The sequence below is a fragment of the Cyprinodon tularosa genome, unplaced genomic scaffold (genome assembly GCF_016077235.1).
Source record: "Cyprinodon tularosa strain WSP-4 unplaced genomic scaffold, ASM1607723v1 ctg342, whole genome shotgun sequence".
In the NCBI taxonomy this organism is placed as follows: Eukaryota; Metazoa; Chordata; class Actinopteri; order Cyprinodontiformes; family Cyprinodontidae; genus Cyprinodon; species Cyprinodon tularosa.
The window spans coordinates 924965-952921 of NW_024039055.1; the positions used below are offsets into that span (position 1 = coordinate 924965).

Genomic DNA, 27957 nt, shown 5'->3' on the forward strand with positions numbered 1-27957 from the left:
TGACGTCACAGAAACGCAACCGGAAGAGTTGTGAATTTTCGGGATGTAAACACTGCATGAAGGAAGCATCTTAAGGGTTTCAGGGTTTCTCTTAAATATTGTAAGTGTACATGCGGCTTTTAACATTTTGATATCGGGTACATGTCTCACATGATCATGCGTGAATATGCTTTCCCTAACATGACAAAGTAAATATGAAGTTAGCCTTAACCCCATATTTATTTTGTGCTCTTCTGAGCATTTAAGTCACAAAGCAGCAGTGATATGCATGAAAAGCATAACAGTAAAAACATTAATTCCGTTACTATACAATCCATAACATGTTTAAATGTGTTTACTTTAGATTTGCCTCTGTGCCCTGCGGTAATGGGTGTAAAAGGTCTGCAGAGCTTTGTGGAGCGATGCTTTCCAGAGGCCTGTGTCACTGTGAACCTGCGGGAGATGGCCAGACAGCATATCGCTACAAACCAGCAGAGCTGTACGTCCACCAACAACAGCTGAGTGTCTCTGTGTTGTCTGTGATGGTAAAATTATTCCAAAGTGGGATCTTCTTCTTACTGATGTAAACAGTGGGTTTAGCAATGGGATAATGCATCTCTCTAGTAAAGGGCTATGCATGAATTTCTTTCTTTCTTTTTTTTTTTTTTTTTGAAGACATGAGCTTTAAATACTGTTAAGGTGGATAGTTTTTATTTTTTTGCCTTCTTTTTTTTAGTTTATCATTTGCATGCACTGCAAATCCTAGTGAGATTTCTCGTTTATAGCCTAATGTCCATGAAAAGTTTCCCCCTCGCTGACTTTATTTGTCAGAACAATACAGTTACAACAAATATTGTGCTGAAATTCTGCTATGTTGAAATGACTGCAAACCAAAAAAAAAACATAAGTTACAGTGTTACAGTGAAATCATATGGCTTGTATTGTTCAGATATTCTGACTGGTGATATTATTTTAAAACCCAGCAGAAAATAAAGGAGTTATAAGATTATAGTCATGTATATGTCGATGTACACGTCTAACAGTTGCCATATATCCCACTGCTGTTCATGCCGGAAGGAAGTCGGTACAAATGTTCTTTTTAGGTAGTAAAAGGTACAAGTAACAAGATATATAAAAAAGATTTTTTTTTTCTATCAAGCTTTGACATTTTAAGTTAATGACTGAAGTTTTACAAACAATAAGGAAACTTAAAGCTTCTAGAACTAGAGACATATTTGGCATTAATATGTGCATGCTATAAGAATCCAGTTCTACATTATTAACACCTGTAACCAGAATCTTCCTTCTCTCCATTATTGAGGCAGTATTTCCAAGTGTGTGGAAGTCGGCTGCTGTTGTTCCAATTTTTAAAAATGGAGATCCACTGTCAGTGGACAATTACACAACAATCAGCATCTTACCTACAGAGCCAAACATTGCAGAGAAACCGATTGCTCAACAAATAATAACACATTTAAATACAACTACATTTTCCTTTCATTCAAAGCAATTTGGTTTCAGAACTAAACACTCGACAGAAACGCCTCATTTATTTTTCATAGAAAATATCAAATGTTCACTGGATAAAGGTGGCGTGGTTGGAACTTTGTTTTTCAATCTAAAAAAAAGCATTTGACACTGTTAACCATAAAATATTATTAACCAAACAAAGGAGATTAAACTTTTCCTCATATACAATAAAATGGGTAGAATCATATCTGTCGAATCGCTCACACACGCAGTCAGGATTAGTGATTGTCGCCGCCTCTCGCCATGTCCACAGGGGAACCTCAAGGTTCTATCTTGGGGCCTCTGGTATTTTCTCTCTATATAAATGACCTCCCCTCAGTTTGTTCAGATGTCTGTATCCAGATGTATGCAGACGATACAGCAATTTATACCCATGGTAAAAACACAAAACAAGTTGCTGAAAATCTTACAAGGTATATGGTTCATGTATCTGAATGGCTGAATCAATCCTGCTTAAAACATCAAACAGTTTTAATGTACTTTTCTAAACCGAACAGTGCAAATCATGAGGAAGATATTTATGTGGCAGGGAAAAAAATAAAAGTTGTGTCAGAATTCAAATACCTATGCATGCAGACCCTAAACTGACCTTTAAATCAAAGATAAAGGAGCTGTGCAATACAGTCAAATATGATATTCCAAATTTCATAAGATCATACTTGTCACTTTAGGCAACTAAAGTATTCATGTACAGTATGGTTCGGTCCTACATTGCCTACTGTCTTACAACTTGGTCACGGGCAGATAAAACAACAACGAATAGTTAAGTCCATTTACAATCAGGCAATCAAAACTCTGGATAAACAAACACCACAATATTACCATTTTGCCATTTTACTAAAGCATAAGCTTTTAAGTTGGGAAAATGTCATCAAGTATTTAAATCTCTGTCTGTTTTGCAAAATCATCCCTGGTCTGTTATCTTCTCCACGTAGTCAGTTTGTAAAGATCAGGAACACAGAGAGTGACGAGGGTCGGCCAGAGGAGACTGTGTTGTTCCTCTGCGTAAAAAGTGCTTTTAGTCAAAGAGTCTCAGGAATGGAACTCTGTCTCTCGGAACATCAGAGGACTCACCACATAGACTTTTTTCAAAATGCATCTGTTTATTTTAATGTTTTATTTTATTTTTATTAACCTAAAATTCTTGCTGTTGTGTTTTTAGGTAGACGGGGACAACAGATAAGAAGTATCCTCTTGGCTAATGCTGTTATATTTGCAGCAATGCCAATTAATGTACACTGTACCTGTCAAATAAGAAAAGAAAAAAGTCTTACCACAGTTATAATATTTTAGTGAAGTGATCCCAGCACTCTCTCTTTCTCTGTACATAAAAACAACACATTCCCATAGCTTTTAATGTGAATCTAAGGGGAGTGTAGCCCGTTACTAGGAGGTTCACAATACAACTTTAATTTTTGATACAATACTGATATTGCAACTTTGAGTACTGACACAAAAATATTGACCTGAAAAGATATAGGCTTGGTAAAGAAAGCTTTTTAGAATTGTATTTTCTGATAAACCAAAAACTATTTTTATGAGACAAAATAGTTTTTTATTTTGATTGTTAATTTTATTTTATTTTCATTTCTATATAGGTGTTTAGAATTCAGTGTTTTTTCATCATGTTTATTGAAACTATTGTGATGTTTGACTTGCATAAACCCTGTGCTTTAGGTTTTCTATTAAACCATCCAGTTGTTTATATACCAGTTGTTTATATAGTTGGGCTCAATTGAGTGATATTATAATATGCATCTATTAACTTATCATAATTTCAACACTTAGTATTGATTAATTTTTTTAAATTGTAATCATACACACCTAAAATTTGGTTTTCCAATTATTATTTTCTAACATTTGTCTATTTAACTGTTGCTTCAGGTCCTACACTTGTAGTAGATGGTATGTCCTGCCTTCAACACTGGTACTCGTGTAGGAACTGGGTGTGTGGAGGCCAGTGGATGGAGTATACGGGTGTACTGAAGAACTGGGTGGAAGCTTTTACCTCTGCAGGCATCAAGTTGGTCTTTTTCTTTGATGGGCTTGTTGAGGAGCAGAAAAGGCCAGAATGGGTGAGGAGACCCACAGATTAGGCTCCTTCATTTTGCAGTTTTTTTTTCAGCAAAAAAAATATGTCCTGCTTCACTTACAGTGAAACATTTAGAGCTATTTTACCACAGGTAAAGAGGCGACACAGGGTGAGCAGGGATATTGTGAAAATATTCAACCACATTAAGGAACATGGAAAACAGCCTGATAAGCAACTGTCTTGTCTGCCATCTGCTCTGGCAACATTTACCCCTTATGCCCTCAGGTAGGTGACGATGATTGCATTATCCCTGATGTAGAAAATATATGTTTTTTAATCAAGTTCTTACTGACTGCAGACAAAGTTTTGTTGGATAATGTTTGATTTGATCTGGTTTTGTCTGTAGATCACTGGGTCAGGAAGTGTTCTGCTCAGTGAGAGAGGCCGACTACGAAATTGCCAGCTATGCTCGTACACATGGCAGCATGGCCATTCTGGGACAGGACTCAGACTTCATCATATATGACAGGTTTGTAAAAGAAATCATTACGTGGTGTAGATGGATTTTAAAAGTGCTTTGTAATGGCTGCAAAATGGCAGGTATAAACCAAATAACTGTCTTGGAGTACATGTTGAGCTTACATTAAGATTATAATAAGTGATGAAAAATGTGGACAAACTGATCTGAACATGTAGTTTTATCTCATCTCTTAAGTGCCCCCTACTTGTCGGTGGCAAAGCTGCAAATAAACAGCTTAACAACCGTCATTTATGACCGGCAGAGGCTCTGCAGAAACATTGGACTAACAGTTACCCAGCTGCCTCTGCTGGCCTGTCTGCTGGGTAACGACGTGGTTCCAGAGGAGCAGATGCAGCATATCAGAAACAATGCTGCAGCAGCATATAGGTATGAATAACACATCACAATGCAAGAACTGATGGATACGGAAGTTGTTTATTTAATCAGAATCAATCATTTAATTCAGGGCAACAAGAGACATACAGGACAAAGATAGCAAACAAAAAACCTGAAAGCTCATGTTTTTTTAACTGTGGGATAAACCCAGAGCACCTGGAGCAAAACCATGTCTGCACCACAAGAAACTCCACTGAGAAAGACCCCAGTCCAGTATTTTAAAACCAGAACCATCTTCCTACAAGGCAGCAGTGCTACCAAATGCATCAACTTGAAGTAATATTTTTATTTCAGCCTAAATAGAATCCCTTCAATTTCATTGATTCAAGTCAACCAAAGTTAATTAACTTCACCCAATATAAGTATTGCCAATTAAGTAGTACCAATTCATTTCTGATCTAATTTCTGCATCCATTTTATATTTTTTAATCTAAATTAATTTGTTCAATACATTCAGTTCCAATACAGATTCAGATTCAGCAGGGAAGTCACCAAACGCATCAAGTCATTGAATTTGAAGAATTTCCTCCAGCTTTGTGGAGAGTAAAGAGTCCCTCAAGCTGAAACTGTGTTTTTCCAAGAAGAGCCCTTTTCCTCGTTTGCTCGGGGATGAATAAACAGGAAAGAGACAAATAAACATTAAATACCAACAAATGTAGAAAGCTGTGCATTTATTTGGAATCTTCTTAAACCATTTTAGTTGAGTCTCCCTGAAATATGATAAACATGTGTTTGTTTAGGATGCTTAAAAATGATGTAAGATCTTTGTCGTTTATAGGAGAAGCAATCCTGAACCATATTCCGGTCCTCCTCATGGTCAGGTAGTACTGGCAGTAGCCCAATTTGTAAGGTCTTTGTATGCTTCTGAAGAGGAGGAAACTGGACCTGTCCCATATTCTCTGAATGTGTCAGTTCCTCAAAGAGAGCTGCTGAAGAAGGGAGTCTGCTCCTACTTACTACCTGGACAAAAACACTATGGACTAGTTCGCATTTCTGCCCCACTGCTTGCCTTTGAGAAACACGTCACTCCTGAGATTTTGAAGGTATGTTATTATTCATAATGTGCATTTTAGCTTTAAATCTCTGTGTTGCCTGAAACATACCAAATACCAAAAGAGCTAAATATTTTTGCTGTGTGGTTTTCCGCAGGCATGTAGAGAGAAACATGTAGCGGTGGAGGGTTTCATGGTTTACAGTGTTATGTGTGCTGGAGTCACAGAATGCAGCAATTCTCTAGAGGATGAGGAGGACAAGGAATTGCTGCCTCAGGCCCTTGTCTACAAGCTGTGCAGACAGCGCGTCTATGGTTTACTCTTGCTCCTTGGAAAGGATGGTAGGAAAGCAAAGAAGAGGACACTGATACCATTTAAGCTGTGTCTTGTGAAGAATGGTTCCATGTCTACAAACAGTAAATTTAGGTTAAACATGTAATTTTCTGTGTTTTCTCAGACAGCTCTGCGGATGTTCCAGCTATCAAGGAATGGTTTGTCTTCCCTGGAAACACTTTAAAAGAAGCCGACATGGTCCAGCCTGTCCCAGTTAACATCCCAAGTACTGCAAAGCTTCTGCTAAGAGACTGCTTGAAAACTGCCATAACGATTAAACATCTATTATCTTTTATATGCTGCTTTTCATCCATTGCATATTATCTTTCCTTCTGTCTTGATTTGTAGGTGCTCAACCCAATCTGGACCTGTTATGGTTTAGCACTGGTCATGAGGTTTCTGCTCTTCGACTTGCGGCCTTCCTTACAGTTTTTGACTGCCTTGACTATTCTGACTTACATGGAAAGATTGGAGACTCTCTACTGGCGGCCCTCTGTCTTGTCACATACATAGTGCTTCAGGTAGACTCTTTTGCAGGTTTTCTGAAACATTTCACATATACTTCGACCATAAAAGAATGAAAATGTGCCTTCATTGCAATGCTGGCCAAATGCATTATAACCCTTTGAGCTTTTTCACTTTTTTTCTACTTTTTTTTTAGATTTTATAAGATGTATAATAAGGCATAATTAGCAGGAAAAGGAAAATGTTGAAGTTTATACTCTGAAACGCTATTTCCTGCATCTTGAGGTGGAATGCAGCTAACTTTTTGTCTTTGTTACAACACTTCTGTCGTCCTGATTATGGGGAGTATGTGTGCTTGACTAGAGGTAGAAAATTATTAAGGAAGACATGAGATAATTTTTATGTACAATATTAATTTACATATGTTAATTCAAATAATAAGAAAATGTAACTTAAACTTACTGCTAAAGGTGAAACTTGATTGTTACATTTACGAGTTGAACAAACTGAAAAACAGTCTACAAATACTTTAACACAATCTGCAAACCAACAGAGGAGAATGTGCAGACAGAACATCTTTTATTTCTGTGTATCTACTCTCTTAAGAATACACCTGACACTGAAACTAATTCTGAAAGTTGATTGAGACTTTTTCATGTAACTTCATACATTTTGTAAACATAAGCTGATGTGTTACACAAGCAGGTGTTAGAGTTAGGGTTAGGGCAGTTATGCTACTAGCACACTGTTATCCACAAACTACATCAATTTATCAATCTTTTATAAATAAAGTCTCCAATTATCTCAAAGAACCATGAAAAAATTGCGGCATCAGTTTGACATTTGCTGCAGATTTGGTGCCAATCACGCCCCCTCTCCAGTTAGCATTTTGTTGTTAGTTGTTATTTTTCCCCATTCCACAGACAATATGTCCTAAAGAACAACAAAAAAAACATCCAAAATAATTCTATAGTTTTCAGGTATTGATAAGTTTTCATAAACTTTTCAGTTTCAAGCTTACCTGCTTGCAAAAAGCGCAGCATGCTTGTTCCCGCGAATGAAGTTGCCCGTAGGGACATTAGATATTCGACCATATTCTGCAGGAAAATTAGGGCGTACCGAAGACATACATCCTAAAAACAGGGTGTACAATTTCTAATATTTTAAGTAAAGAACATAGAGTGTACACCTTTACGCATTGATAGCTAAAAGCCTGGCCTAGAAGCTTGTGAAACTTGGCAAACGTGGCAAATACGGTTCCAGTCTGATATAACCCTTGATGCATACTGTTTGTATTGTGGAAGGCAATCACTGCTCTTTTACCCCAGAAAACACCACCCCATAATGAAATATGGTGGCAGTGGCATTATAGCCTGACGTAGTCCTACTCAATTCTAGTCACAATATGAGTCTGATACTGCTCCAGTGATTATGGGGCGTGTTTCGAACGAATCAGGAAAAAAAATGCCTCTGCACTCAATTGGATAGACCTACAACCAATAAGAGCAACGGAGTGCGTGACGTATGTTAAGCGACGCATAGTTGATGTCAACAAAAATCAAAGCGTGCAGTTGCACGCCTAGAATAAGAAGATGAGCCTTGATCGCGTTTCTCTGTTATTTTTAAAATTAATTTGCTGTCGATATCTTCTAGAACAGACCTAATAGCAGAATCTACACACCTCAACTCTCCAGCGGCAGCCATTGTTGTTGTCACCCAACCGCGCTTTGGTGACTTGGTTGATAACGTTACTGTTGATCATCTGTCCATCATCATATAAAGCCCGCCCTGACAATTTGATTGGCCCGCCAGATATTGTGCGAGCATACTCGCGCTACTATTAAGCAATGCCAGACGGAACTTCCCGACCTCAAACGTTGTGGGCGGGACTAATTTCGGAATGGCACCCAGGCTAGTGGCATTATGCTGTGAGGATGATTTTCTTTAAGCTGGGATGGAGAAATAGTCTAGGATAAGATAAGAGTCGAGTGTCCTTCAGAAGAGCAACCCTAAACATACAACCAAAGGGTGTTCTAGATGAAAGTATGAGTTGAAATGGCCAAGTCAAAGTCTGATTTTAAATCCAACTGACTTGGCATTATCCTTACTTTGATTGATGACATTTAGTTGCAGGACTTTGAGCAAGACCTGTTTGAACAATTTTGTAACTGCTCATTAAAGAGGATCAAAATCTCCAAAGTCAGTGACTCGATTCAGTCAGCTATATGGCTGTGTGTCTATACAAATGTATGTATACATATATATATATATAATGAATTGAATTGCATCAAAATAATTTCTACAAACTTTTATGAAGTTATTACTGCAAAGAGCTTTTCAGCTCTGTTTGTTAAAAAACAAGAAAATATGTATCATTGCCATCTTGTTTTGTTCTGCCACATCAATCACCATAAAATACATTGAAAGTTATAGTTTCAACCTGATCTATAAACACATTTAAATCTGACATGTTTTCAAATATTTAGCTTTTAATATGCCCTGGGTTGTGTTTTGTTTACGTACATAAAAAATGAAAACATGGTGATTGAACTTCATTTCTATGTGCTGACGTCTCCATCTTGATTAATACGTCTGTTGTGGGTCTTAATGGTCAGGCCTCAATGTTTGGCATAGCCTCCAATGAATACATTCTGCTGGTAATGAATGGGTGGTAAAGCTACACCTGCTGATTTATGTAAACAGTAAATGAAAGACCAAATTTATTTGGTGACATGTAAACAGAAAAGTCAGCTCTGGATTTAGGATTGACATCAGTGGCATACACAACAATTATTCTGCTCTTTTGTCAGCATGTGATGTTAAATTAAACATTAAATGTTTACACGGTGGGTTGTGTTGTATTGCTGTTGGCTGAGGACAGCCTTCATCACCCACGGAGTCCAGAGTGAAGCCACAGACACTGTTCTTTATGATTTCCGCTCTTACGTCAACCGCAGGACTTAAAAGTCTCAAAAGGCTTTAAATATTTAATATCAATAAGTTTTAAACAGATTCAAAGCATGTGAAAAGTTGACAGACTTGGTGTTTTTTGTACTCTGCAACAGCGTCATCTTGTTATCTGAAGGAAAACGGAGATCAGAGCATCAAACCACTTGGATTAACGTGCCTGCATCACCTTACAGAAACAAAACAAAAATTAGAAAGCAATTAGCTACTTTGCTGCCAGCTTTGTTACATGAAGTTTTAAATTACACACGTTTGTCCTCTTTACAAGTTAAAACAGCTTCTTAGGGCTTAAGTGAAGCACCAGACTTGGGAATAATTTCGCACAACCTCTAATGGATTCCTTCTTTCATCATTTAAATACACTGAATTTTGACTTATAGTTATACATACTTAAATTGCCATAACCTTTAACCCTAATACTAAAGAGTCCTAAAATATGGGGATCTTTAGAGAAACATGGCTTTATTCTCAGACACTTAGATTTCTCCCATCATTTGGCCATAAATGATGGGTGCTGGTCTATCCTTGGAAGCAGTCTAATGCTTGTGCTTTAAACTGGGTATCTGCTTCATTGCTTGATGCAAACACTGCGAATTACTCTCAAGACAGAGTCCACAGGAAAACCTGGTGGTTGAAGTATCATGCTACTGGGATGAGTTTCTTCATTAGGGTCAGGGAGTTCTAATAAAGGGCTATCCTAGCAAAAAAAACTTTACAGGTTGAAACAAAAAACAGGGCTGGCTATCACACATTTCTGCTTAGTTTAGCTCATTTTATTTAATTTTTGCTTTAGTTTCCTACAAGTGTTGTTTCACATGACTTTAAAAATATTGATATCTAACTTGTAGATAGAAGATACAGTCTATCCAGTCCAATCATATGGACTTATTATAAAGTTAATTACATACAGTTCAATAATTTCACCCCAGTTACAAGCAGTGGTATATTAAGTATTCAAAAGTAGTACTCTAGTAAAAGTATTGATACTTGTAGTCAAATCTTACTACAAGTAAAAGTTACTCAGTCAACATCTACTCAGTTTAAAGTATTGGAGTATTCACTTTTGAAAGTACCAAAGTATTCAAAATTACAGATTACATTTTCGTATATTAGTACATTTCTGTATAATTTTCAGAGTAATTTTAACAGGCCTTGTAACTTTCAGAAACCACGTCATGCATTGATGTGTAGAACCGCTCTGCTACAGATTCTGCAACATCTGGAAGAACTTTAGCATAAAAATGGCAAAAAAAAACAAGGACAGCTATTTTGATCTTTATCTATTATTCAAAAATAAATCAAGAGAGTCTTGATTCTCCTCACACTTTACTATGGAATAGAAGTTTAAGGTTGAATCTGTTATCACAAAGAAACCACAACTCTGATTTCAGAACTCTTCTTACTGAACAACTTGGTCACAGAACAACTCACACCTTAAAAAAATCTTTAAACTACAAATAATATCTGCACTGAGTTTCTCATATTATACAATCTTCAAAACAGTTGTGTCAGAAGTCAGTCATAAGAGCTGCTATCTGCCATGTTGAAATTTCATTTCAAGAAAGAAAAACAGCAACAGTTGAATAAAAAGCTGAGCTGAACCAAAAGTAACGAATAACTAGCAGCTTCCTAGAACTAGTGGAGTAGAAAGTTAAAAGTACACCCTCAAAATAAGGATTTAAATAAAGAAAATATACTAAAGAAAGAGTACTTAACTACAGTAATCAAGTAAATGTACTTTGTTACTTTCCACCACTGGCTACAAGATACCACATAGTCAACTGACATTCTTTGTCATCTGGGAGAATTGCATGAATGCTCTCTCAGTTATCCTGAAATTGTTTCAACACTTAGCGTCCACAAGTTCTTCAAGCCCCCCTATCTCACAGCCCTCTTTACTTTACAGTCTGCCATTAATAGAGTTGACTGGAGGGTGGAGACAAATATATCTTCAATACCTTTATATTTGATTCTCAAGGTTTTGGAAACAGCTACTCACTAACATATGTACCATTTGATGTTTGGTTCATTTAAGGTATTCCGTGTCAATCAAACCATCTAGAGCTTTTATCACAAATTTAAGTCTGATTTTCTTGTTGGTATGCTTATCAAAATGCAAATATAAAGTATTGGCTCATTGGGGTTAACTTCAAGTGTAAAGTAAATGGTCATTTTAGGTGTGATAAAACTACAGTTTTAAGCAAATTATGATGAGGAAGCTTAAAAAGGTGCACAATGTGATTTTCTTTCTGTTTCATTTTTTAAGATCCTAATTCAATGCCTAAGAAAATTAATTGCTGTCATTGTAGCAAGTTAAAATTAATTTTAATCTGCTTCACTCGTCTGATAATGGTTCGCTCAATCACTTGAAGCTGGCATGTTAAATGGACAGCTGAGAGACTGTCTTCCAGTTTTCCAGACACACACTGATTTCAGTCCATGAGACAGACGTGACTGGCAGCCACTGATTCAAATGGATAAAGAAGCAAGAGACAGACATGAGAGCAGCTTGTCAAACAGACCATTAGACGAGTAGATAATCAGAGATGAGCCGATGACCTGCCACACAATAGTGGCCGTTGTCTGATCTGTGCTGCATTCACATTCTCCTCTCACTGCGCTATTTAAATAACTTTGGGGTTTGTTTGTTTTGCACACACAACCGGGCCGCTTTGTTTCTGCTGTCAGCATTGTTTCTTTCTCTGTTGAATTGTTGCACAGCGAGCAGACCAAACAAACGCACCCACACTTGGCTGTGATTGAATTTGCAAACCATATATTTTCCTCTCTCTGTGTGTGGTGTGTTTCTTATTTTTTATGTATTCTGCATGTGTTAGGTACAAAGTTTGTCTGAAGAGGACGTAGATGCTTACCTTAGCCAAGCCGTGTGTCTGAGGCTGAGATCGCCCCTGGAGCTTCAGCAGATTGAGGTTGGCCACATACTCATTATCATTTGAAAAATAATATAATCTTGTTTTGTTTTTTTCCTAATGTTTGTTGTCACAGACCCTTTAGGGCTTCATGCTTCCAAAAAGACAATGTGTGTTTGGATTTACTGTAAACAAAGCCATCTTGATGTTAACACAAATGTTGCCATTATTAGAAGGTTTGGGGGAAAACAAAGGCTCATAAACTTCTGACTTTTCTAAAATGGGATTAAACAACTTTACAAAAAACAAGCAGAAAATACATGGCAATTTTATTAAAACCATCAGATCATTTGATAATAATTTAACTTTATTGATCTCACATTGGAGAAATCTATTTCTGCATTAAACCCATTCCCTTGGGGGAGCAGTGGGCTGCCATTGTGGGGCGCCTGGGGAGCAGTGTGGGGTTAAGGGTCTTGCTCAGGGACCCTGAGCCACAGTCTGTGGCTATTGGGCTCAAACTTAGAACCTCTTGATTGATAATATCATTACTAAGGGTATTATAATAATGTAGTTTTAATTTCTCTTTGGTTTGTATTTTTTCATTAGGTAAATGTGTCCAATGATCATAGCCAGGGCTTCCCAAACCTCATGTTCAAATGGCTTGAACCAATGAGGTCAAAGGTGCCAAACATCTAAATATGAGCTAGTCCTTGTTTGTGTTTTATCACACAGCTTGGAAGGAAAGAAGACTTGACTTAATTCCCACAGCCGTTTGTTTTTACCTTAAATGTTTCTTTATTTTTCACAGCACAGCTCTAAACCTGACTTTGCAAATATGGTGCCTTTATTTAGAAATAAGAGTAAAGAAATCAAATTAATCAAATTGAAAGCCTGACATGACAACATTACATCCAAACCACTGCAGAAATAGTTAGAGTAAATAGATTACAATGTGTTGCGCGGTCCTTTCTGACTGAACAAAGTATGTTGTATTTGTTTTTGTTTTTTGCTGATTTAATTGATCAGAGTTTGATATTCCAGCTTAAATAATTCAAAAGATAATTAACTTTTTATAGAAATCCTAAAGGTTTTAAAATGTGCTTGTTAATGATCTTACAGTAGCAGATTTATTTCTTATAAAAGTAAAGAAACAGTCTTTCTCTTCTATTGTATTTTGATCTACAACCGATAAGTTTTAATATATTTACTCCGAATATAATACAGTATAGGAGCCTTTTCCTTTTTTAAACATAAACCTCTCGTGAATTTCTGGACAGTCTTCTGAAACAATTTGCTTTGGACAGACTACCTTACAAAGAAATCTGTAGTAAGCATCTCACCCTTCTAAAGATCACCTTACTTCCTCTCGTGATTTTATACAGTAGGAGCTTTTAAAAATAATGACACAGAAGATGTATTCTCTTTGGTTCCAGTTCATCTGGTGTGGACAAAAGTCCTAGGAAGGGTCATTCTCCTGTTTTGTAATCTTAGAGCACTTTCACACTTAAACCACACAACAGCTTGTTTGCTTGGAGAGTCCATTTGGTTTGGACAGGTGTAAACGCTCAATCACTCTGATGATACAAGCTAACCTTGGGTCCATCTTTAAAAAAAAAAAAATGAAAAAGAAACACAAGTCATTTTATCACTTTTTAGCCAGGGAAGATCCTCGAACTACATAAATATAAATCTTTTTTTTTTTTTTCAAATATTCTTGATATTTAGAATATGCTTCCTAGAACACAAGATGTCCCATTTTCCATCACCGCACATACAGAATTTGCACAACTCACTGCGGATCCAGACATTTGAATTGAGAAAGCTTCCTGGAGAGGTGGCGAAACGTCTTCAAATCTTGGAAACCATGTCCAGTGGATATTTTTTGAATTTTTACGGAATGACTATGACCTGGATGACTGAGAACCTTCATCAGCACACAAGCATCCATCCACAAATACATTTCACTACCCAGAAAGAACATTGTGGAAAATAAAAATTCTTACAAGGAGAAATTCTCTAAAAAGAAATCTGCGGCTTAAAGGACTGCTATATTTGATTAAATGTTAAAAGATTTTCTATGGTCACAAGGTGCTCAAAGCCCTTCTTATGACAGCAAAGTACCTCATAACTCAGTTTAATCTCCTCACACTATAAGATTGATTAACTCAAGTCCTTTAGGAGCTCAGTAGATATAACTGAGCCCTACATTTTTTACTCTCTGGGAAAACAGCCACAGAGTTTCCTCCCTCTTTTTCCATAGCTGAATTTATTTTTACAGCTTAATTGCCGACCTATGTCAAGTAATTTGTAATTTTTTCAGCTCGTCTGTTCTCCACACAATAATTAGGGATGAGTGTTGATTTGAATGTGACGGTCAGGAGATGCAGAGAAGAGGTGCTTTAACTCCCTTTGTGATGTTTGAATCAAATGCACAATGAAATCTGACTATGTGACGTGAAGGGGTTTATAAAAAAAATAGTGATCTATTGAAGGAGAGTTTCTTTCTAATTAAAGCAGAGTAAGTTGTGTGTGTTTGTGTTAGGAAGAGGTAGATCTTTAGTGTACGGTAGGTAGGTTTTCATTGCAGTATTCCTCCCCATGGGACTGTGATTTTGGTGTGTGTGACAGGGAGGGTACGCTGGCGACAGTCGGCTGCCTGTCCTGGCTGACGCTCACCACATGGAGCTATTTACACCACACACACTCCACCCCACCGGACACACACAGACACATTTCACTCTTTGTCTCCGTCTTTTGTGTGTTCTCATGTTCTCTTACTCTAAGCATCTGACCACTTTCTCCTTTTTCTGTTTCTCTTCATGTTTCTCTCCATCTCGTTTTTTTTTTTTCCTCCTCTCTGTGTTAGTGTGTTTGTGTGCCCCCGTGGGCCTTTTGTGTCTCAGTTCAGTGATCCATTGTTTTCAGAAGATGAAGCTGTGTTTGACTGGAGGCAGGTGGCAGGCAGGGCTGTGTGTGTGTCTATGTGTGTACATGTAATCACTGTTATCAGGGCTGTTTGCCAGAGGATAGGTGAGAGCAGACACACACACACAGGGGGAACATCTGCCTGCTGTTGCTGACCGCTGGCCTTACTATGCTTGTTTTCAGCTCTTAGTCTTTATTCTCTCCTCCAGTTTCATTTGGTTATCTTCAGTACAATACGCCATTATTTGTTTTCTTTATTTAACAGCGTCCATGTGGAGTATTTATGAGTAGTCAGTGGCTTAAATGCAGGTGGAAGCTGTGGAAATGTCTCTTGTCTGTAGAATTGTATTAATTCTATTGGGTTTTACAGAGGTATTTCTTCCATATTTCCATTCAGCGTTCTGGTTTTAAACTCATGATAAGCTTAACAAACAGGCAGGTTGAGTAGTGGCTTGTTATAAAAGCAACTTTACTTTATTTATTTATTTATTTGAATAGGGACATAGCACATTGATGAACATCAGTATAAAAACAAATGTAAATATGCCGGATTATAGCCACAAAGCTAGTTTTCATTCGTAGTCCCTAGGCAGGCAAATACATAAGAAAGAACATATAATATACAATATAGGCATCACAAGGAAATATTTAGAGTTTAGTGGTCACATGACTGGTTTGTTTTCGTCCATAGTTTAAGTTGAGCTATAAAGCTGATCAGTGTTGGGCCCCTTCTGTACGCCTTCTGGAAAGAAAAATCTGTTACGAAGAAAGCCATAAGAAGTTTGCCAATGCTTGGTTTAAAAACGTGGATGACGCATCAAACATATGCAAGCAGATGCCCAGGTCAGAGCTTGGGTTACAGAATAGAAATGCATACTTCTGTTAAAGACAACTGCCATAATGACATGTAATGCTAACAGCATCATGGAGGATGCTTTTCTTTAGCAGCGCGGAAAGATAAAGCTAAAATAATCTGTAAGAAAACCCATTTGTGGAGCTCTGCAGCTCCTCCAGAGTCAGTCTGTCAGCTTAGCTGCTCCACAGTGTCATTGGAAGTTTTTTTTTGGATGAACCATTGTTGAACATAGCTCAGTGAGATCTTCAAGGATACTTTAAACTTAATCCATCAATGAAGGTGACTTGTTGAGGCAATTGGTTTCATTGGACTGTGTTGACGGTTTCTAAAAAACACAGATTAGTTTAATCAAATGAAATGAGGTTAAACATTGTCTTTTTTCCTGCATCTGTGTACACGTGTGTAAAGTTTAGCATAACATATGGGAGTATTGATGGTGTAGTCCAAATTTCATGAAAGTTATATTAAAGGTATTCAATATCGAATAAAGATTTTTGCTTGATTTAAAAAGAGGAAATTGATTTTGACTTGCATTAAATGGCAGAATGATGCACTTCAGTGGCTCTTTTTCTCATTAGCTGTTTCCTCCGAAGATCCTCCAAATTATTGTTGTGTCAAACGTTTTAATGGTTTATGTTTACATCGCTCATCCCTGACACTGACACAATTTTTTATCACTTTTTTTATTTAGCACAAATTTTCCTTGCTATTTAAAATACCTTCATGGCTGTATTTTCTGAGCAGGAGTCACATATATTCCCCCAAAGACATGTTGTGTTATCTCACCACTTATCTTTGCCTGGTAATCTCAACTCTTTAGGAAGTAGGAAGACAGATAAATGGACAGATTTGTCTCCACTATCTGACAGTTACCAGGGGAAAGTAGCAGTCAAGTAGGTGGTTTGAGTTTGATGTAATTGGCTGCTTTATGTGTAAGACTGAAGCAGATAAGGTTAGCTGTTTATGCTGCTATGATAAATCTTCTCTGCAGGTTTGGACACTTAGCATATTACCACAGATAAGTCAGTATTTTTTGAACTGAAGGAAAGTAAAGCCAAATGTTGGTGTGTAGATATTTATTAGTTAAGCCAATTTAAAAAGAAAATGTAGTGTTTTAAAATTAAAGAATAGGCAATTGTTGATAAAATGACACCTTCTGTGTTTTTATTCAGTAAAAGAAAGAGCTCTGAATGAGGGACATTTGCCTGTTTTCCCACAAGACATCAATATGTTTTTATTCCAAACTGTAGAAGTGCAGATGATTCTAGAAATTGTAAACAGGTGTTCTCCTGCTGCTTCAGCAGAAACAATGAGGTAATGACAAGTTTTTACCTATCTTGTCTAAATGTTTTTTTTATGTCTCTGCTACTATTTCCTCTTTAAGTTATTTATCATGTGCTGTCCGTACCTACACCAGTCATTACAGCTTCCAGAAGACACACTTTACTTTAAACTTAAAATTTTGTTTGACTTAAAGGAAAATCTTGTATAGTTCAATCTGAAAAACTCACATGAAGAGACAATTAGGAGAAATGTTTTGATACAATTACTTTGTCTTTTGCGCTCAGACCTCGGCAGGAAACATGGCGCTTAATTTTGATAGATATGCATGAACAGGAGCAAAGAATAGGGCTGTTTCCCCCCAGACCTGAAACTGGTGGAGGAGTGGAGATAGATGCAGTTGGTCAGTCTGTAGACTGCTGGTTAGCGAGACGGTATGCTGAGTTTTATGGGGAGATCCAGTGGACTGTGGGAGCTGATACTAGAGCTTCACTCAGGGACCTGGGAGATGGAAGTCCAGCTTGGATAACACAGGCTGAGAGAACCTATCCATGATGATCAAGCATGGAGCGACAGTGGAGAGGAAAAACTCCCCGTTGGGAAGAAACCTCTGGCAAAACCAGGCTCAAAATGGCGGTCTTCTGCCAGAACGGTTAAGATGAGACAAGGAACACAGTAAGAGTCCAGGAGGAATGACACTCTGATGAGTCTTTAGCTACGATGGTGGAGGAGGGGCTGGAGGTGGGTTGAAACGGTGTCATCTGAATGAAGTCAGACAGCGCATCCGCCGCCTGCACTCAGGAGCAGACAGGTGCGTATCGGAGGCCTTTTAAGATGAACTTTGGATGCCGATTGGCTTTCGTGAACGTGGGTTCAAAGCTGATTGGCTGTGTCACTGTTTCTTCAGTTGAACTTCTGCCTAGGCTACATTTAAAAAAGAACAGTTGAAGAGAAAATAGGTTGAAAATAAACAATTATTTTTTATTCTGTATAACTTACTATATGCTTTATTTTCAGTAAAAATAATAAATAGCATATTTATAGTAAGTTTAATTACTGTACAAAAAACCCCACAAAATAATCTAATTGGAATTTGATGAATGGTATGTAAATGATGAAAGATTAATTCATGAAAATCAGAAAACTTAAGCTCTGCAAAACATCAAATTTCCTAACACTTCTGTTACATGCCATCAGGTTTCAGGTTTAATGGGTTAAATTTGCGTGAAACATAGAACAAATAACTAATAGCTGATTAACAGGCTGTTGCTGAACTGCAATCATCAGAGTCAGCTGTGCTAAAGCAGGGAAACCTCTATAACCTGCAGGGCAGTGGCCCTCAAGGGCCGACTCTGGGCAGGCCTGAAATAGAGTAAAGGCTATAAAGCTTGGTTTATGTTTGATGCATGTGCACGCTGCGCAGAAAATTAACACGTCTACAGTTTCTATACTACATGCTGCTTTTGCACTTGTACTTAATATTTTGGCCGGCTCCAGAGTGGCATGTAAAGCGCAAACCGCAAGCTCACAACACCACACTACATGAGGAGCTACATAACACAGTTGTTTTCAAATTTTTCCAAAGCCTCTTCATGTCATCCAAGAGGGACAGTCTTTCTGTTGATATTTATAGCCTAAATCAGAAAAAGGTTTTGACACTCCATACCTTCGTATCAAATTGTTACCTAGATAGTTTGAAGCTGTTAAAGCAGTACAGGTTGGATAAACTCTTACGCCTTATTTAGTCAGAATAGGATGTTGTCTGCATCTGTGATGGTAGATGAGCACATTTTTTAGCAATAGAAAAAAAATATTATAATTTTTGACTGGAGTCCTGGAGAACTTTAGAGTCTCGAATTGTTCAGATAGCAGAAATTGAATCTGCTTTGAGAAGTTGCCAACTTGAACCCTCCATCTTGACTGCTGTCCCCTACAAACAACACAATCACTACTGAAGGACTGGAACAGCTCTCTGAATCCTAACTTTACTTTCCCGGAAAATGGCTCCACCACCACAACACAGCTGATAGACAAACAGGACAAATCCTGAGACCAACTAAGCCATGAAGTGATAATGCTTTATGAAGAGAAATGGAGTAAATACCTGACCACACAGCCAGAAAACCACCTTCTTTCTACACCATCTGGGTTATATAATCAAGTTGTAACACTTCTTAGGTGGTCTTTTGTTCATTAATTTGTCTTGAACACAAAAAGGGCATGAAGGATAAATTTGCCAGAGAAGATTGCCCATTGTTTAATTTCTGCAGCATGTTGTTCATTATTCATTGTTGTTTAGGGCAGATGGATTGTTTTTGAAGTAGTTGTTATTCCACTGCATTCAGCGATATTTGGCCTTGATAGTAGAGCTGTCCTCACTTTGTTAGCTGCAGTTTTTCGCTTTTGAAAACAAAAACATGTTCTGTTTCCTATTTTTGTACTCCTCAACTGTGGCACCTTTTTGTCGAACAAATAGAAAAAAGAAATGTTGTATCCCATGTATAAAAAACCCCCAACTTTCTCTGTTCTCAGCTGCCCTTCCTTTCCAGTAGAGCGGTGCAGCTGGGATCTCTCTACGTACGAGGACTAAGCCACTTGCTGGGAGCCAACAATGCCAGTGGCTGCCCGCTGCCCAGTGCTGCTCTGATGCCTTGGCACAGCTTTGACGGGCAGCTGTTCCACTCCAAGTACCTGCAGGCACACAGCGGTGTGGAGAAACCAGAGCTGCTTGACAATGATGTGAGTCTCGAATAAAGATAAAGCACTTGGTTCATGCAAGGCTTAAAGAGAGGAAAAGTTTATTTCCACTGAGTTTAAACATCAGGTTTCTGAATGTTAACAATGTATGGGATGTGGGGCTGTTTCCAGTTATGTTAGAAGTTGTTTGAACTCTAAATAAATCTGTCTTTCTCCTCAGATGTCTTGTCTTTCTCAGTTTGTTGGGCTAAAGGAGCAACTTTTAGAAACCTGCAGGAAGAGAGGCAGGGTCCTACAGTCTGAACCCAGATTAATACAGAAAAGCATTCAACCTCCACCTGAAGGCAGCTATAGAGGCCCACACCCAGGTAAGACATCAGACTTGCCACTTATTTTCTGTTTAATGTGTAACACTAAACACTTTTGACAAAGTACATATTGATTTAGCGGCACACATAAAAAAGTTCCATAATTTGCTTTGTTTGTTCCTTAGAAAAAGAAAACAAGCATTGGCATAATGTTTAACCCATTTAGGCCTAAAACGCCTGGAAAAAACACCTTAAAAACCTATGGCCGATTTTAAAAAATACCCCTAAAACCTGAAGTTTTTCTGTAAATTCAGCAACTGTGTCAACGCCTAGTAAATTATTGATATCTCAGCTTCTGTAGCAGATAGAACTCAAAATATATTTTATCTTTGAAATTCTTCCAAAAAAAAAGTGAAAAGCAGTAATCAAAAAAAAAAAAAAAAAAAAATTCAACCTTTTATTTTTTCCATATGTGATCATGTCTTCATTGAGAATGTGCAATATAAAACGTTTTTAAAATAAAGAACAAACATTACATAAATAACTATCTGATGATTACTTATTAACAGTATTATTATGCATAATAATGCATATATCTGTGTTATAAATTGCATACAACTTACCTCCAGATGGCCACAAATCTGTCCCGGGACATATTTTGGGGGAACTGCGTCCTGAAGAGAGGTTTACTCTGTCGCCAATAATCTCTTCGTACTGGCAACACAATAAGTCCCATGCCCATACACAGCCCAATAAATGTCTTCATCTCCGTCACAGTCACGGGTGACCAATTTGCCATCTTTGCTCTTGTTGGAGTTTGGTTTGTTTGGTCACTGTTCCTATTCGTCTCGGTAACAAGATGCATCCAAAGTTCTTCATTAAAAATATGCTTGAATGCCTGCAGCGGTGTGGCGTCTGCAGGCAAATCAACTTTCACTCCAGGTGTGCGGTTGAAAACACTCCGTGCATTGCGCTGGTAGTTCGATTGGTTCAGCGCGTTCAAAGTCATCATTTTCATCTATACCGTCATCAAAGCCGACACACTCCTCAAAAACACTGCCTTCCGACAACTCTTCTCTGTCAAACTCCTCCATGTTTGCTTGAAAAAAACTTCTTTCTCCTTGCTTGACTTATATGCTCTCCCGGCGTCAATGGTAGAATTACGCAACAGCGCCCCCGGCTTCAATGGTAGAAATGCATTAATGCTTTCCCGGCCTAAATGGGTTAATAAAGGTGAAGATGTTGCATTATTGTTGGTAATTTTTTATTTATGGGGGCAATTAGTTAAAAAAATATATATGTATTTTAGATATGTTTCACACAGAGGGATAAATCACAACAGTCATCTTAATTTTTTCATCCATTTTGACGAACATTGCTTACAGCAGAGCTCCTCAACCTTTTGCTCTTTAGGCACTCTACGATTAGCCTGACGTAGTCCTACTCGATTCTAGTCAGAATATGAGTCTGATACTGCTCCATAGAGCTGTGATTATGGGGCGTGTTTCGAACGAGCCAGGAAAAAAAATGCCTCTGCACTAAATTGGATAGACCTACAACCAATAAGAGCAACGGAGTGCGTGACGTATGTTAAGCGACAAAGGGAGCCAGCTGATAAATTAAACTTTTGCCGAATCCCTTAGGAAGGACTCCAAAAACATCTTTCTTTTCAACAAAAGCCTTGATCGCGTTTCTCTGTTCCTCTTTTAAAATTAATTTGCTGTTGATATCTTCTAGAACAGACCTAATAGCAGAATCTACACACCTCAACTCTCCAGCGGCAGCCATTGTTGTTGTCACCCATGCACGCTTTGGTGACATGGTTGATTATGTTACTGTTGATCATCTGTCCATCATCGTATAAAGCCCGCCCTGACAATTTGATTGGCCCGCCAGATATTGTGCTAGCATACTCGCGCTACTATTAAGCAATGCCAGACCGAACTTCCCGACCTCAAATGTTGTGGGCGGGACTAAGTTCGGAATGGCACCCAGGCTACTCTACGATGCCCTTTCATCACTTTTGTTAAAAATTATTTATTTTTTTTTCAAGTTTTTTTTTCTTTCATTATAAAACCAAAAATTGGAAATATCAAATAACAAATATCCTGTAGTAAATGTCTATGGTTGCATACCCTGGACTCACAGCAGATCAAACCGAAAAATTCAGTTTGTTCAAAGAAAAAAATAAAATTGCATAAGACTAACAAAGGTATATTTAAAAATATTTTTAAACAGAACCTTACTAAAAGTCAATGTTCTTAACTGTGGTTGCATTCAGCACTTGGGTAAGATTCATTTTGCTTCAATAATTACATCGTGGAGCTTAGCAAGGAAGCACTTCGCCACACTTGTTTTCTGTGCTTCTCCACTCCTCCATTGATTAATTAACGTCACCCTGTGATGTTAATTAATTAATGACATGTTAAATTAACTTTCATTTGACTTCAGATCTCTCAGCTACAGTTTAGTCCTTGATATGCATCAGATGCCTCTGATGTTGTCTCTGGTGCCAAAAGTGCAAGGCAAACTATTTCCCCCAATAAGACACTCTTTAAAAATGTATCATGGCCATATTATAGAATTTCTGTGTTAAAATCAAAATCGTTAATAAAAATTTGAAATTTCATAGAATCAGAATTTTATTAGCTGTAAGCTATAATGATCAAACTGGTACACAATGTGTGATAGAAGCACTGAATTGATTTGCTATTATAAATCGACTCTTTGTTTTTATATTTACATTTATAAAAATGCACCTTTATTTAATGTGAAAATAAAGCAGTTTTTAAATCACTTAAATCATTTTTAAACAACTAACAGAAAATGGTTTAAATCTACAATACGTACAAATCCAGACCTGATTAAATAAAGATAGAAAATACAGTAAGTTATGATCATACTTTCTTTCTTTTTATTAGCTTCTTATTTTTCCCTTATTTTGTTGACTTTCATTTAATGCTGAGAATAGTTTCTGTCTTTCTTTTTGTGTTTTATTATCGCTGGGGATGTTTTTTCCTTGCTGTCCTTTGTCATGTGTAATTATGCTGGTATTTGAGCCTGAACTCTTTGGAAAAGATGTTTGATCTCGAAAACCTTCCTTGAGGGTCAGAAAGAAAAAAAAGAAAATGTTTTGACCGGATTTAAGAATTGTTCGGCTGTTTTTAGGATCCTGTGGTTAAGATGCATGCCAGAAAACCTCAATGTCTTCGTGCAGCGAAGGGTTCTGTTGGAAATGGTTCATGGTATTTATCGAAGGAGTAAATAGAAAATGTCACAGTTTTTTTTTTTTTTTTAACAAGTTGTAGAGAAAAAGGTTTTCCTCATTACTTACTGAACCAAATAAGCAGGTTTATAACCTTAAGATGAGCTTGGTGGAGATGGAGCAGAGCTGAGAAGGAAACAAAATTGGATATTAGAAAATAACTTTGCCCCAGATAATCTGCCTGCAGAGCATGTGAGGGAGGGGCTGCTTTCTGTCTTGAGTTTTCAAAACCATTACTTTATTTTGAAAGATTTGTGTTCTTTTACTTTTGTCTCATTCACTTTAAGACCCATCTAAACTCGGTTTGTATTTTTTGTTATTTGCCAATCTAATCTACCTTAGAAAAGGTTTAATATAAACTGAACGATAAAACAGGTTTCAGTGTCAGAAATACATAAATATCATGAGACAGTATTGTAATATATAAAAAGGATACTTTTTGTCTGTGCTAATCGCTCATTATGTCTACATAATAAAATCTGTTTGAAGGGAGCAGAACGAGAGTCTGTCTATAAAAAAGGAGAAAGTCCAAATTCATTGTTTAATTCAAGCCTTATTTATTTACGAATTGTTTCTAAACTACAAACTTTATGTTGTTTTTGTGTGTTTTTTTTTTAAACTATGTGAGAGTTGATCTATATTTGTAGTTCTTTGGGCCCCCTAACTGAACCACATTACCCAGAGGGCTGTGCTGTAATGAAGTCCATGTGTTCTGTGGTTGTAGTGCATACTTCTGTTTGTGTGCAGACCCCCCCACACACACATACACACGTGTGTAGTGCTGTGCACGATTTGGTGGAGGCTTGCTTTGTCAGTGCAGCAGTAATAGCAGGTTTCTGTTTATAGGCTGGGAGACCTCTATTTTAAGACACACAACAAGACAAACTGATTACAGACTCCTCAGTTCTGTCTCTCCCCTCTCTATGCTCCCCTTTTCCTCATGCTCCCCTCTCCCTCACAGTATATTACTTTTTTATTTCAGATTTTCTATTCTATCTTCCCTTTTACATTTGCACACTTATAATTTTATTGAATGTGTAAATTTTCCTAATACCCTTCCTAACATTCAGGTTCTGTGGCCAGCCTGGGTAATAATTTATAGCACGCAGATATTTGGTGGTGCAATCCAGCTGCAGATTATAAACCATAATATTTCAAACCTTTTCTTTGTGTGCCATGTTGTAGCTGACTCTGAAAACTTGCACCGGACCATCTGCTTCTTGCCCAAATCAACCCTTGTGGGTCTTACAAGGATGTTTCTGGTTTCATAGATGAAGGATATAACTCCTTGTGTCTAAGAGTTTCATTTCTGTTGGACACAGACACTGATCATTACTACAGAGCTGTGGGGAGATGAAGTGTGTGTGTGTGAGAGTAGTGGTGGCGCTATGTGGTATCATTGAGAAGCCGGTTTGGTTTTTGTTTGGAACCGGGCCTGATGTTTAGTCTCCTCAGCAAATATCTCCTCTGCCTGTCTGCCTTCGCAATCACGCTCCAACAGCGATTCCAGAATAGCTGCTCTCCCACGTCCTTTCGTTTTACTCTCAGTCCAAAAAGGAAAACAGACATTTATTCTGACTTTATTTCACAGACTACATAATATGACTTGAGAGCAGTGATCCAATTCTAATCTTTCACCCGATAGTGGCAACTTTTATCTATCTGTACATATTTGATTTCCTTTATAGTTTTTTAAAAGATAAAAATGTAAGGAAAAGAAAGAGTCAAATAAAAAATAGCTTGTGTGGTTGTGGCCTGACATACCATCCGCTAGCAGTTGGCATCTGTATGTGTGCTTTTTTTACTCATTTAACACTCAGACTTTATATTGTGGTCTGATTTAGTTTAGTAGACCGCATGTCTCTTTTGATAAAGTCTAAACTTGGACTTTGCTCTAGTTTGTAATTGGCATAAAATCTCACCCATCTGCCTGGTTTCCCTCTATGCAAACATCCTAGGGCCTTTTTCTTCAATCCAGAGTAACGTAAACTTCAAGCTAAATTTGCTAAGGGTTTTGTTTTTTCATGTCAGTTGATTACTTTGAAAATCAACTGTCATCAGAACATGTGTAAATATTTACCTGTAGTTCCCCCAAATTATTAATTTTTTGTGGGATTATTTGTGAGGTTTGTCATATGTTAGTAATTCCTTTACCTTGTTTTTCTAAATCAGATCTGCATGCATTTCAATCTATGCTTGAATGATCTTTAATAAAATCTAGACATCTTGTCAGTTAGCCTGGTTCTGCTGGAGATTTCTACCTGTTTAAAGGGAGTTTTTCCTCTCCACTGTCGCTACAAGCATGCTTAGTGTGAGGGATTGCAGTCGGGAGGCTTACCTACATGTAATTGACTCTCAGTATAAATACCCAGCAGAAAGGTCAGAGATTATATAACAAACTTTGAACATATCACAGAGTTCTGTTTGGTCCATCATTTCAAAACGGAATGAGTATAGCACCCCTGTTAACCTACCAAGACATGCCAAGGAGAACTTCATGGAGGGAAGCATCTAAGATTCAAGTGGAAACTCTAGAGGATTAAGATCAGAGAATCTGCTGAAGAACAGCTGTTAGTTGTGGACTCCACATATCTGCCTTTAATGCCAAGAAAAATGCGATTGTTAAAATGGAGACATAAAATCCCTATTTACAATTTATCTGAAACCATTTAGGACAGCGGTCCCCAACCACCGGGCCGCGGACCGGTACCGGTCCGTGGGTCATTTGGTACCGGGCCGAACAGAAAAAAAAATAAAAATAAATAAATAAATACCATCAAGTAAAAAACGGTCCGCCTTGGTCAGTAGACCAATTGCCCCATGACAGAGTTGGTGGTCTTGGTCCTATTGATGGCAAAGAGGAAGGTCTAGGAGGAGGGAAAACCATTCTTGGGTTTGGTAGCTGTTTTGTTTTTATGAATGATTACATTTTGTTGTAAAAAAAAAAATAAATATTGCACAGCTTTTCAGTCTCAAGTTTGAGATGCTCTCCTCTGTGTTAAAATATGTGAGTTTAATCTGAAATCTAATAATAAAGTAAACAACATTTACTGTAACCACCTCCTTACCGTGACAAATAGCTGCAAAAGAATAATCTGGCAATCTCTGTGTTCCAAATTGGATGTTTTTCACCATTTTTTTTTTTTTTTTTGCAATCAGTGATCTATTTTTAAGATCCTGGATATTTTACTTACCAAGACAGAAGGGCTCTCTTAGTGTCTTTATTGTAATATTTTGGGGTACTTTTGTAATAAAGTTCCAGCAAACCCACAGGTTAAAGTAATAAATGTTGTTTATTCTTCTTTTTGAAGTTTCCATTAGATGTGTTTGTCTCACCTGCAGGTTCCCCTCAGAGAGTTGATCGGGCTTGGAGAGGTGAGACAAAAAAAGACCTTCAACATGGACAAAGATGGAGGGAGAGGGGAGAAGGTTGTAGAGAACAGAACTATGAAAACCCACAGAGAATACAGTGGAGAGGAGGACACAGAGGAGGAGGAGGAGGAGGAGGAGGAGGAGGAGGTCAAAGCTTCCACTTATATTCTGACTCCTATGAAGGAAACCGGCCTCCTAAACAGCCCAGAGGTGGACGGTACCCCAACAGAGGGAGATACCAACTGGCTCCCAGGTAGGACCTGTGTGGCTCAAAAATGGTAATACTTTCCTTTGTTTAACCGTTGATGTCTTTTATCTCCTTTGCTCTCCTCTCAGATGGCAACACCCTCCTGGTCCCTGAATATAACTCAAGCCTGAAGAGAGAGGAGCTAAGGATCAAAGAGAGGGACTGTTAAAATGAAGAAGATAAAAATGTGTTGAAAAGGACAAGATCAAATTTCTCTGAACAAACCGATCAGCGAATGATCTGTCAGGAATGTTTGTCTAAAGGATGTAGTAGGAAGAGAAATGGAGTTTAAACAGGAAACAATGCTAGCGGTGCCATGGTACGCTAAAAAGAAAGTGCTGCAGCCTTTACCTTCGGAACCTTTTTTTTTAGGACAAAAGGCAACAAAGAAATAATAAGAAAAAACATTTTCTTTAGTAATTAGATTTTTTTGATAAACATGGAGCTTGTTTTGTTATTAAGAGATATAATCCTTCCTATGGTAAAAAAAACAAAAAGACAAACCTGAACAGAAAAAAATTATTCTGGTGTCAGATATAAAATAAAATATGTTAAAAGCAAATTTAAGTCCACACCATCTTATACCTGGTGACATTAAGAGTTTGTATGCTAACAGAGACAGATAATCTGTGCTCATTTTTACTCTCTGACTGGTAATAAACAACACAATGTTAGATTGTATTCATTGGTATTTTTTAATCACATCCATTCAGCACACTATCCTACACCATTCTGTTTTACCACTTTAGTTAAACATGCTATGGAGAGTCTGGAGAGGGACAGGGAAGCTGGTTAGAGTGGATGGAAAGAGGAGTGGAGCTATATAGAGGAGAATCCTGAATCGCCTATTAGAGATGGCTGAAGACTTCAGACTGAGTTTGTTTCTGTTCCAAATTTACATCACTTGAGCTCCAGTGAG

At 37.6% G+C, this 27957-nt stretch overlaps 1 protein-coding gene across 3 annotated transcripts; it reads left to right on the top strand.

Annotated features, from left to right (window-relative positions):
- Positions 1-27719, top strand: fam120b (family with sequence similarity 120B). Of its 3 annotated transcripts, none has more exons than XM_038294633.1 (15): positions 1-100; positions 344-496; positions 3394-3584; positions 3693-3826; positions 3948-4070; positions 4257-4448; positions 5236-5500; positions 5607-5790; positions 5907-6008; positions 6131-6303; positions 12052-12144; positions 19682-19888; positions 20067-20214; positions 26762-27044; positions 27128-27719. In XM_038294633.1, the coding sequence occupies exons 2-15, from the start codon at positions 367-369 to the stop codon at positions 27150-27152; spliced, it is 2250 nt and encodes a 749-aa protein (XP_038150561.1). In that variant the 5' UTR covers positions 1-100; positions 344-366; the 3' UTR covers positions 27153-27719. The 3 variants fall into 3 exon arrangements, with proteins under 3 accessions (XP_038150561.1, XP_038150562.1, XP_038150563.1); XM_038294634.1 differs by having other exon boundaries at positions 344-478; XM_038294635.1 differs by lacking the exon at positions 1-100 and having other exon boundaries at positions 389-524.
- Positions 27720-27957: the final 238 nt, after the last annotated feature.